The sequence below is a fragment of the Numida meleagris genome, chromosome 6, assembly GCF_002078875.1.
Source record: "Numida meleagris isolate 19003 breed g44 Domestic line chromosome 6, NumMel1.0, whole genome shotgun sequence".
NCBI classification, from domain to species: Eukaryota; Metazoa; Chordata; class Aves; order Galliformes; family Numididae; genus Numida; species Numida meleagris.
Genome location: NC_034414.1, coordinates 9513787 through 9526876, shown reverse-complemented (window position 1 = coordinate 9526876; position 13090 = coordinate 9513787). Strand labels below are relative to the sequence as shown.

General features: G+C 43.7%; 1 protein-coding gene across 2 annotated transcripts in view; it reads right to left on the bottom strand.

Annotated features, from left to right (window-relative positions):
• Positions 1 to 12288, bottom strand: part of DENND5A (DENN domain containing 5A) — a 62432-nt gene extending 50144 nt beyond the window's left edge. Inside the window, exon 1 of one of the 2 annotated variants that reach the window (XM_021402173.1) lies at positions 12050 to 12288. In XM_021402173.1, coding sequence (XP_021257848.1) covers positions 12050 to 12158 — 109 coding nt within the window. In that variant the 5' untranslated portion in view covers positions 12159 to 12288. The remainder of the gene's footprint in view (positions 1 to 12049) is intronic. The other variant, XM_021402172.1, reaches the window with a different exon arrangement.

Here is a 13090-nt window from a genome sequence, read left to right as displayed (position 1 = left end):
TTGGACCAGTTTAGTTTTCCCTTCTGATGAGCTTGTTTCAATTCACTGTGGCCAGTTTCCATTTACGCAATACAATTCTACCCATTACAGAACAATATTCCATGGTTTGAACCGTCCTTCCTGAAAAAGGACAAACTGGATCAAAAAATTCTAGGGATACTTCATAAGCTATTTTTTTTTTTAATTGAACCATAGGTTTTTACATATGCTATCAATTCATTATTTGGTTTCAGTTTTTAGAATATGACTGCAACGCTCCAACTCTTAAAAAAAAAATAACCATTCAAGACTAAGAACTATACAGAAATCTATCCCTGAATATGGGCTAGGGGAAAAAAAAAAAAGTCTTTGAGCAGATATTTGGGAGGTAGAACTGGCTCAATTTTCTGCCGCAGCAAAGAGCAACTCAGAAGCAGCTATCCTAGTTATTACAACTGCCTGACAGAAGAACTGAATGGTCACGCAACACTGGTTTTCAAGAATTGCTAATACAGCCACCTTCATTTGTTCACCGAGCCCGCTGACCTGCTCAAAATAATTATAAAACAAAGCTCTACTGATTCTCATTAAGCGGTTTGCTGCTCATAGCACACCAAGCAGCTTGTTTCTTTGAATTCCTGTGATGTAGCCTGCTATTCATTCAATGCATTGAGTTTCAATGCATGTTTACTGCATATGTGACACCTTTTAATGGAAAATTATATTGGAGATGGTAAGTAATCAAAACAAAACAGCTGTATTTTCCACATAAGGACAATCACTTCTTTTTTTAAGCATACACAGGCTGTACATGAACGTCTTATGACAATCAGTATAAAGTAGATTAACCACAAAACAGTGCATATTACTGTAACTAAACAAATGAATAAGAATAATGGCAATCTGCACCAACAACAGCAATTAAGAACCACGCATTTTGGGCAGCTTTCCTGAGCTAATCAGCACACTAAAGAAATGGAAGTTAGGATTCAAGAGTCCCTAGAGAACCCTAGAACCATGCCCTTTACCATTTCATTTCCTATCCCACAGGATAAAGAGACTTGCAATGGTGGGACTCATCACAGCTTGCACAGTGTAAGGGCTCAAGATCAGGCTGACCATGACAGCCAAAGAGTCGGGTGGACTGCAAATCAGAAGTCAGCCAACACAGGGATACAAACAGTGCTTGAATTATAAACACCATCCAGAGAACAGCCTAGCCACCTTAATACTGCATCTACACTGTGCTTCAAAAGAGCCCGCAGCAAACCAGACTAGAGGACCAATTCAATATAGAGACACCATATAAAACAAAATACTGTATACCTATGCATATATGAATAACGTATTTTGTTAATTCTATTCTGCTTTGAATTTTAAAAATGCAATAAAGCACTCATAGTAACATTTACACTTGGGTGAAAATGCGTATCGTATAATGTTTTTAAATGCATCTTTCTCATTCCTGGCTTTTGGATGAAAACAGAGTAACTGCAGTAACATGCCTGTCATGGGGCACAACGCATATGAAAAAGTCCAAACTGTTTGCAAAAATACAGGAACAGAAGCATTCCACAATCCGTTTAGAATGAAGTTAATCTAAAACCAGCAGCTAATGTCACAAATGGCAGTAGGATCTCCAGTTCAGCCAGCAACCATCTTCTCAGTACGTGCAATGAGGTTACAAATATAAAGACATTTTTTCTGGAAAGAATGTTATCTTTATAAATCACGTTTACTGAGCATAAAATCACTCCAGCTCTAAAATCCATGGTCCAAGTCTAAACAAAAATAGCTGGCTGGTAAAATAGTGTGTATATTTCTGGAATTCATGCTGTAGAAAGGATGAAAGAGTAGAAAAAAAATAGAGAAATCAGAGGCAAGATTGACGGGTAGCAGAGAATAATGACACCGGAGGGAAGAGGTAGTATGCACCCTGACTGCCAGATAGATGGCCAATAGTTGATCTGGTTACATCGCAAAATACAGGCGCTAAAGATGCATATACGCATGGAAGAACAGTAATATCAAGAACCAATGTCTTAAAAATAAAGCAAAAGCAGTTTTGTTAAAAAAAATAATACTCAATATTTCCAAGCGTTAAGGGAAAAAATGGGAAAAAGCAAGTGATTGATCTATATGGCCTGCACCATACTAGGTGTGAAATTTGATGGTAATTTCACTGATCCATTCTAGTTCATCAAAAAATAAACAAGAAATAAAAAGCAGAAAGCCCAGACCTAACCTCTGGAGAACAATACCATTCTAATTTGTTCCTAGAGGTGGCTGAACTTTGGAGATTCCCACTGGCAAATGGCACTGGGACGAAACACAGGCTATACAGAAACTGGCCATTCTAAGATATGCTCTCAGAAACACAGAAATAGATGCTTTCTATCACAAGAATGATTTGTCAGGACCCCACATCATAATGTTAAAGAAAAGTAATTTCAATGCATACCTAGAGAGCTATTAATATACCAATAATTAGCCAGTGTTTCAAAAAATAGAAATAAAATAAAAAACAGTACCTTCCTCCGATTCTTTCTTTAAGAAATGTTAATCTATATTTAACTAAAGAAACTCTACAAACTAGGAAATAACCAAAGTTTGGCAGACTAAGGTAAGAAAGTCATTGAATGAGAATTCTTGGAATAAAAACGATTCAAGGAAAGATGCAGCTGCAAGATCTGTAAGCAAACAGTCACTCCATCAGAGGACAAATGCCTTCAGATTATGACTTGCTTCCTTCCTTCCAGCTCCTTCACCCTCAGCAGAACCGCATGTATTTCTCATCAGAGAGGATTCCCTTTCCCACAGAAGCTCTTTCTTGGATATACACTGAAAAGAACTCTTCCCTTTTCTGCTGAAACACACTAACTTACTGTCCCACGCTTCTATCCCCTCATCCCCTCGCTGCTGGCAAGACCACCAGACACATTGCAAGCTGAAGTGGTGGCTGGACTAGTTGATTTATTGCTCAAACTGGGACTTTAACTGTTTTGAAAATGGTTTGAGTTAGTTATATGAGAAAAATCTTCAGTATCGCCTTTTTTTTTTTTTTTGCAGTATCACTGCGTTAGCAATTGGAATAAGAGGCTTCACATCCACTGTATGCAGTGAATCAGGGGTTTTGTCCGTTGTCTCTAATGGCTGTTATTTCTTTGGACTTGTAAGAAATCTACAACCAACAACGCTCACAGCTGTGACTTCCTCCAAAGACTCCTTTATGCAAGTTACGGATCTACTTTGGCTGAGAAGAGCTCAAAGGCAAAGGAAGCCCACTGTCTGCCTTTCTAAAACAACGGTAGAGATGTGTGTTAGGGACACACCACCCTCTACTTAAGTGTAATTGAAATGTAGGTTGGGTGGTGTGCCATCCTTCGGTTGTAAAAATAAAAATCAAAGGATTTTATTTAGAGGAAGCAGAGAGGAGACAAAGAGAATAACTAGTGCAATTAAAGGCTCCAATGTGTTTTTTGCCTGTTTGTCATCTGAGGAACCCAAACTTGTTCCTTATCCCGATCCCATGAGAACACATTCCTTTCAGCGTACAACCTCTATTTCAACATTCAATGAGCAATACACTTCTTCCTCTTGCAGCCTCTAGAAAGATGAGAAGGACAAAAAGACAGGTTAATTCCAAATCTGCTGACTGGAAAAGATACTTCTGTTTTCTCGGTTTCTTTTGCTTTTCAGCTTTTCAACAACTGTGACACAAAGAACCTCACCGTGCACCGAAATTTAAAAAAAAAAAAAAAGAGTTATTTCACTGCGTAACTGGATATTTGGTGTAAATACCAGTGGATACAAATAATATCTTGACCATCCATACCTTCAATGGCACATATTCTTCTAAGCCCTCTACGATTAATGAAAATAAGAAATGTATAGATATCCACTTGTAATTTAAGTCAGTATTCATGCAGTTGATAACAAAACACACTGCCACACTTATTCAGGAGTGCTCTCAGAAACTGCAGCAATGATTTTAAAGCACCAAAGAAAACCAGTTGAGTACATCTGCGTTCTGTGGCTGCAAGCTAAGGAAATGAAAATCTTTTGTTTTTCTTTTTCTGGTACAGCTTCAAGGAAGGTGGGAAGAGGTGGGCCAGGGAAGTGGCAAAATAAACTATCAAGAATCCAAGGCAGCTTTTTAAAAATTAAACAAGAAAACCTCCAACTCATAACTTTAAAAGCATCCTAAGTTGTTGTTTTTTGTTTGCTTGTTTGTTTTAAGAAGAATACTCCATATGCAGCACAGGATAGTAAGATGGACAGGACACAAGTTAAACTAAGACTGCCTGATGGAAGTTTTCAAGGAACTGTTCTTAAAAATGAAAACCTTTTATAAGACTTATTTTTTCCTGCATTAGCCAGAGCAAAAAGACATAAAGATCTTTCACTCTGTTTTCAACTAAACAACAGAAGCAGCATTCAAAATTACAATAACGGGCGTGTTCTCACCCACAGCAGGGAGCAGAGTGGCTGTGCTTCTGTTACAGAAGCAAGCTGAAATGCATGCAGAGACAAAAAGAATGGCCTATCTTCAGAATAAAGCAGAATTCTTTTACGTGTACTAGAAATAAATGGAAGAGACCAGCGGAGTCTGGTTCTTCGCAGAAACAATTTGCAGATCCTGAATGAACTTCCATGGGAGAGGTGAACACTGCGACTACCTAATGCTCTGTGCATGCAATGAACTTGCAGTACTAGAAGCAACCTTACAGAGCACAAGTAACACACACCCTCTGGATTACAAAACCCTTAGAGCTTGAGGTCAGGTCAGGTCAGGTTCTGCAAATTGCTCCACGTGGATTTCAGACTGAAGATCTTTCTGACTATAGCCCCCAGCGGTGCTGTGTTTCATGGCAACGCACCAGTTAAGTCAATGGCTGTGCATTACCAACCTCTTCCCTCATTCCCAGGCCTGGTGTTCCCTGGATCCTGCTACAGCGATCCATGTCCAACAGGACTAGCCGGTCCTCGTGGAAGGAAAAGAAGTAGAAGCACATGACCGCAGTTAGCATAGAAGATAGGAGCCCACAGCAGCCTACAGTTAAGATTGGCCTGGGCTGCAGCAAAGCATCTGCTAGACTAGTTCTCAGAAATTATGCTGATAAATAGAAATTTTACCAGTTCTCAGTGAAACTGCAGAATGAGGCCTCCCACATTTCAGCCTCTCAGACCACCCACATAAGTGAGCTGGAAAGGGACACGACATTCCCATGCTGGTTAGAGCTGGTACCGGGACTTTTCCCCAAGGTAATACTGAGGACAGCACAGTGAGTTAGTGCTGGGCTTGGAAAACAAACCCAGGACATAACAGTGGTAAGGGAGTTTGCTGAAAATAGCGAGTCAAGGAGAAATAAGTAATATATGCAAACAGTAGAATAGTTGACAAAAAATAAGGACTGTGAAGGTCAGAAGCAACACACAGCTCATCCCCTCCCCACACCTTCCTGCAATACTAAAGACAAAGAGTGGCAAGTACAGCTGCAAGAAGACTTTCCCAAGCTCTCCTGAAATCATGCTGGAAGAAAATTTGTCTCAGTGAGCCCACCCTGTTTCCTCACTCAGTTAAACACTGAAACGTTGCTCTATCTGCAAACGAAAAAGTTGGTTAGGACTGCCTTACTATCAGACTGGAGATGACTTAACCACGGAATGCAATGAAGTTTCACTCTCAGCATATTTCAGTGCTAGTATAAATGATGCAATACAAAGGTATACACTGTACCCGAATGTAGCAGATTATACAATCATTAAATAAAACAGGCAATATTCTACACTTCCACAGGAAAGTTTGAAACTAAAGCTGTCTTGTCCATCAAATAAGCAAAGCAGCATTTTCCTAAAAAGAATGAGAAACAAGTCTTTAGAAGAAGCACTCAAAGTAAATTCTTCATCACTCATCAGTCTGTGCTGGAACGCTTGATCATTTCTCTGTGCAGTAATATTTCATGCCTCTTAGGGTTAACATTCTAATTCACAGCAATCTCAACTATAAACCACAAATCCAGAAGGCCTGTCAAGAAACTCAGAGAGAATAATTACTGAACAACACACATCAATAAGTAATTGTTTCTGACATTGTCACTTCACATGCATTAATTCTGCTACATGAGCCTTGCAGGTCAGAGGGAATGTAAAAGAGAAGTACAAGAAGGCATTAGCAAGAACACTGAAGTAGAACATCGCTTACTCAAAAGGCAGATAAAAACAGCCATAGTATTTTGGAACTACAGGATCAATAATTCAAAGATTTAGAAAATCTCTGCTTTATTATTTGCAAGTGGCAGTATTTCCCAAAGAATCCATGTAAGGTTTTCTTTGTATAGCTCTTCTCTTGCAGAAGAAACCACAAAGGAACACACACACGAAACAAAACAAGAGCAAAGGAACAGAAAATCTTAAACTATTCATTATTGTACGCCTTGCCTTATGGATGTGAAACTCCTATGCCTTTCAAAAAAAAGGTTTCAGAAGTCTGACTTGTAAACTAAATTCTTACGACGCACTCAGCATTTGAGAGTTAGTCTACTCTCAAATTAGGAGCATAAACCTGTAAACCTTCCCCTTCCTCCCACTTTAATTAAGACCCTTACAAATAAGCTGAATCTGTAACTGAATACTGGAGGATGGGAGAAGGAAGTGTTTCGGGACTTGGGGAAAGATTTTCTAAAGCAAACGTGATAACCATACAGTTGGTGTTATAGAAACATCACCTAATAAACCCCGACTTCAAACGCAGTGCAGCAAAGCACAGCTGCTTCCCCCTTACATCAGCTCTCTCATTCTTTATTCCACATATCAGCTACCCTAGCACGTCTGCCTCAGTTCCCAAAGAGACAAAAGATCTTTTTTGGCACTCAAACATGGCAAACAACTCGGGCTTCTTGGGAAAAGACAGAGGGGGCAGGGTGCAGCAGAATAAACTGTTATGTGGATTAAAGCGTTTCACATGTGTTGGTTTAAGTCCAGCCAAAAGTTGTTGCTACCTACTGCCCAACCACAGTGACCTGCGTGATAACAGCATGGGGTTCAAGCCCTTCTGCTGCTGGAGGGCCCCCACAGAGCCAATGCTTTGGTCAGCAGCCACAGAGGAGCAAAGGAAGTGAAAAGCCTTCCTTCAGCCTTGGAGGGAATGCCCAAGGGAGGAGGTACGTTGTTAAGGAACTATGCAATGCTTGCACTGGTGCCATCTATATTAGGGACAAAGAGAGGTAAAAGGAAAAGAAAAAAGCAATACTTCAGCTTACAGAGAAATCAAACAGTGGCTCCTACCAACGCAGCTTCTGCAGTGAGCGTTGGCACTGTTACCGCAGCAAAACGCACTCACACAGTATCTACCCGAGGAACAAACAATACTGTAGAACTTCACCACAAAAACCACAGTGAGTTCCAACCCCAAAATGCATTATTTAATTCCCAGAAAAAAAATGTCCTAAAGAGGAAAAAAAAATAAGAATGAAGCCTTGCTTTTCTTCCCCAGCCTTCCCTTTAGCCACCCCTGATAAAACCCTTAGAGGCAAACTGAAAACCTGCAACTATTTAAGGGCGTTGAACTTGCAAACACAGGAGCCAACAACAGCACTAGGGCAGGAAACTGCTGTACCAATTCTGAACTAGTGTTACTTTACATATGTGACCAATGCTCTCAATTACATCATCATAACCACATTTTAAAACATTTTATATTGATACATAATATCACTACAATAAACACTACCAAAAGGCAATGTATGAAGGTAAGTTGGCATCTGAAGCCATTGAACCAAGCAGAACAGAAGAACGACGAGGCTTCAATTACTGACAGAGGGATGAGGTGAGACAACATTTCCCTTTCACTGGCGAGGAGAAACACTTGCTCTCATGTCAGTTTTTCTGAGTAATTTTGAGTGTAGCTAAGTAAATACCATACATCGTGCATCATCGTCACCCGGGATTTCAAACACAAGCACTAATAAAGCAGCTCGCATGTCAGCACATACATGCGTTACTCCTTATCAGTCCCATGATGCTACATCATTGATATATGCAGATCTTGCCTCAGCACCATTGGAAACAAAACACAAGTGAGGGTATGAGAGATTAAGGATAATTAAAATAGTATTACTTTCTATTTACTCTATGAAAATGTGAGTATGGATTCTGAAAAAGGACTTTAGAAGTGTCCACAGGAAGGACAAAGCCTGGATACATGCCATCACCAGACTGACAACTCAAAGCACTAAGACACAGATCTTGGTAAAAGAAACAGGAGTTCACCTATTGAACAAATTCATCTTGGGACCACACCTTATATGAGCTCTTCAGACCGGGAAGAATGGCAGAAAGAAATATGGGTGACACGCTAATCATCGGCATCGGTCCTCCAAAATGTGATTGGGTTTGGTTGGTTTTTATTGTTGTTAGGGGTTTTTTTGGTTATTTTTGTTTTCGTTTTTTAAACAACCCTGTACTCAAATCATCACCCGTTTCTTCAGAAATTATAAGCATTTTCTTTTTCCAACTACGTCTCTTTGTAATGCTGTTATTCCCAAAATAACTATTACCATCTTTATGATATGGCAGTCACCACTACAGAGGCATGTGCAATACTGAAAGCCTGGAATGAGAATACAGCGCCCAAGTATTTGCGTCTGAATTTCACATTATGTAATGGCAATTTATACACAAGTAATGAAACAGCAAGTTCATCCATTGCTCTGCCACTACATAATAAACAAACTACTGGCAAGTGGTTGGTAAAAGTTAACACATCACAGAGGAGGAAAAGAAAACAAAATCTTTAGAGAAAAAGAGCATGGAATAACAATTCCAGCAGTTCCATGCAGCACAAGTACTACTCTCACTATCGTTCGGCTCTCATCTAAGCAATTCAACACAGAAGGGATTCCAACAGAAAAACAAGGCACCACTTTGTTCTCGTCTCCAGGATGCAGTCTTCAACAAAGATTAGGAAATCCCATCATAATGTTACAGCATTACGAATTATAACACACAAAGATTGTTGGTAGTTGGTGTATTTCATCATTTCCTCTCTGAAGAAGTCTCTGCCCCAGAATATTGCACAGTACCTAAGATATCTGTCATCGCTTCCAGCACCTTGTCATCACTGGGAAACGTACCTCAACCCTCTCTTGTCCAGCACAGAAACTGCCACTGGACGAAGTTTCACTAAGATCTAAGACCCGGGAGCTTTATGTTTGTCTGTGGGTTTGTTCTACCACCCTCCAGCAAAATTCTACCTCCCGCTTCTAACAGGTCCTCCCCCCCACACTAAGAGCATGATCATCAGGATGAGAAAACTAGACAGCCACATCACATTTGGGGATAAAACAGCCCTAGCTATAGAAAATATCTTTAGCCCATGCTAACTAGCAAGCCCTAAATATGCTATTTTTCACTGCATTAAAAAAAAAAAAAACACACCACTTTACACACACATATACATAGAGTTACAGAAAAGAGACAGATGTGTATACACATAGCATCAAATGCACAATTTCCATCAGTCAATCAATTTCTCAGGAAAAAAAAAAATATCATGGCTGTGCTGTTTAGCAAGCTTCCAACGCACAAAGGAGAAAGGTTATCACAGGTGTCTCCTCAAGCAGGAACCAGACTGAGCATCAATTCTTGCTCTTACGCTCCACCGACAAGCTCGCGAGGAGGCTGTGTTACCAGCGGCGTGGCCAAAGGCCCGCAGTGCCCGCCGCCTCCCGGGCTGGGTACCCTGCCGGCAGCACCCGGTGCCCGCAGCGCCCGGCGGCTCCCAGTTCCCTGCAGCGGGGTGGCGATGACATCATGCCGTGCCGGCTGCGAGCCGCGGCCCTGACGCAGGGGAGCCCCGCGGGGACCCGCAGCCTCAGCCGGCAGCCGGAGCCGCTGCCTCTCTCCCAACAATGGACACTTCGGAAGCAGATTGTCTCAAGAGGGCAAGGATTCAGAACCTATTTTTCAGCACAGAAATAAGAAGGGAAAAAAAAAAAAAGAAAAAAAAAACACCACACAAAAAGCCCCACTCCACAATAACCCTTTCATTCAAACAAGAAAACCTTCCAGGAAGTACAGAGTGTTTCAAAGCCTGAACCAAAACCCAATGAAATCAACAGAGGCCCTTTGCATTTGTATCAGCGGGCACTGGAGGAGGCTGTAACCTAAAAGATGATTTAGAAAGCATTATCGGTCCCACTACCATGCATTATTAATAACACAACAAACTCAACAAAACACACTGGAATTCCAGTTAGCTCTTCCGCTGGGACGTTATCATCAACTTCTCCTTCTCCTCATTCCTCCCTCTTCTTTTTTATTCTTAACCTGTTCCTCAAACCACATACAAACCAGCCTCCCCCATCAATACGCACATCTATTCCTCCCCCAAGCCCACATCTTATCACAGGCAGCACCATGAGATGGGGGAAAGCGGAGTGCAAGGTTATCCCACACTAGAGCGCTACGCGCTATAGATGCGGTCCTTAACAGGGAAAGCAAATACAGGACACCATGCTCCAGCCCTCACACCTGCAGATTCTAACAGAATTATTAAAAAAGGCGCTGATCTCTTTTCCAGATCACTGTTTGATAGCCAGCTCAAACAAACACCGTGTTTTTGCATTTCATTATGTGAGTTATTCACATGCCCATTGAGATCAGAGACTACCAGCAAGAGTGCCTCGCACTACATTACACAAATAGGCATACAGTAAATGAATTACAACATGAACATCAGAAACTGTTTTCAAACCAGAAACTTGACTCACAATTTAACTAAGCAATATCTACAGAATCACCGATATCCTTCAAGGAAGTTACGCTACATTTTGTTCTCCTGTATTTCTTACATTAAGTTGCTGCTGTAATTGAAAGGGCTGCTCAAGTGCAGATCATTACTCTGTATAGGCTCCTCAAACTGCACCCTGCAGCCATTGTAACAAATGCAGGGGTGAAGGCAAGGTCCTGGTCAGCATCAGGAACTCAGGAGAAATTGTCTTTCAAGTCGTTAAAAGAAAGAAGTTATCATCATAGCCCAAATTGAGGAGAGTTCTTTGCAAGAGGTGAGTTCATAACATACATTTCACCTTACAAGAAACAGGTATTAATTTACATGGTGCTTACGAGACAGATGCAAAACAAACACGCTTTATAAAATCAAGTCAGTTAAACAAACAAACATGATACAATCAAGTCAGTTAAACAAACAAACATGATACAATCAAGTCAGTTAAACAAACAAACAACCAAACATATCATCGGTGGTTCTGAGCTCAAACACACAACCGAGCACTAAGGAGGCCAAGTTTTCACCATGGCAGTGGTGCACCTTTCTGAACAAGCAGCAATCCAATACAATTGCAGCCAGTGCGGCGAGGCCAAAGCTGACCCCAGGCGCAGCCACAACAAAGGGCAGATGGGCAGCCCTAAAGCGCAGCTTTGGCACTGCGCTGCAGGACATTGCTGGCCCCAAACGTACAGCTGCAGCACGTTCTCCTCTAACAAAGCCAATCGTTCTTAACGCAATTTCTGTTAGGTGCTGCCAGAAGAGAATCTGTATCCCATGTAGAATCAAAAAATAGAACAGGACAAGTAAAACAACCGTTGTTTTCTCTCTAAAATCCGATTCCTCGTTACCAGAGCGGTCCAGGAGCTCAGGTGCCTCTCCAAAAGTCAGTGCGTGCCACCACGCTCCAGAAGGAGCACCGCAGATCGCTGCTCAGGCCGAGATGGTCCCAAATAACACCCCCCTCCTTGCAGCCCTGGTTTCCCCACGCCTTTGGGAAGCGGCACTTTGTCGCGTTCCGAACGAAGTTTCGCACGCTCTCACGGGCGCGTAGCGGGGCACCGCCGCGTACCCAGCGGCCCCGCAGCCCCCGGGGCACCGCCACTCGGGCCGGGCGGCGCCCACACCGGAGCCCCGCGCCGGCCCCCACCCTGTGCCGCTGCCCCGCCGTGCCCGGGGCCGCCCGACACGGCGCCGGGGACCGCAGGCGGGGAACGGCGGGGCGACAGCCCGTCAGCTGCGTCCCGGTAACGGCCGCCACCCCCCGCCCGCGGCACTCACCGGAGAGCTCGTCCGGCTCCAGCCCGGTCTCGGTGTCCAGCCCGCAGATCACGAAGTAGTCGGCGAAGCGGCCGGGTGCCGAGGAACCGCCCCCGCTGCCGCCGCTCATGCTGGAGCCCGAGAGGTGCGCGGGGCTCAGGGGCTGCGGGGCCGGGCGGCGGCGGGCAGCGGGGCTCCGCCAGCTGCGCCAGCTGCGGCGGCCGCCTCCATGATGGAGCGGAGCGGGCAGCGCCGCGCGGCATTGTGGGTACGGCCCCCAGCTGTTCCCGCGGGGGGGCGGTGCGGGCCGAGGGACCGCAATGCTGCGCCTGCGCACTGCGTTTGAGGTGACGTCATGCTGCTGGGCCCGGCGGGGCGGGGGAGCGGGTTGGGGTGCGAGGCGCGCGGCCGTGCCCTGAGGAGATTGGCGTTCTGTGTCACAGCCCCGGGGGGCGGCGGCGGCTGAGGGGCTCTCGCAAAAGCTCTCACCAGTCAGGAGGGGCTCTGTTTTGTTTTCTGCTTGAATTACTGTCGCAGACGTAACTGTTAACAGTTGAGTTTGCAGAGCTAAGTGAAATCTCCCCCAAAAACATTTCCTGAGGAACAGGGGACAAAGAACGAGAATGACTCAAGCTGAGCGCTGAGGGACGCGCGACGCATACCGTGCTGTGCGATGAGAGCATGTCTTTCCGCTGAGGGACCTGGGATAGCCTCACCGCGCTAAAATTAGCTGCAAGCGGTTCCCCTTCCTCTCCTCGCCTCACCCAGTTCTCTGGCGGTGCCTTTCACATCACAATCCTTCCCTGTATTCGCTTCACTTTCCCCTCAACTCAGCACGGCTTATAAGAGGAGAAAATTTTTCTCAGTCTTCTAGGATTCTTATCTTGTGTGTTTACTTCAAGATGACATCCCTAATGCTGAATTAGTCGAGTTAACAGCCTAACGTGCTACCAGGCACGTGAAACTTTGCACGTTTGAGTTCACACTGCAAAGACACAGTGAGTTCCTAATTCTGTGTGGGCATCAGAGACAACAGTGAGTGTAACACTTCTCTGTCGACGG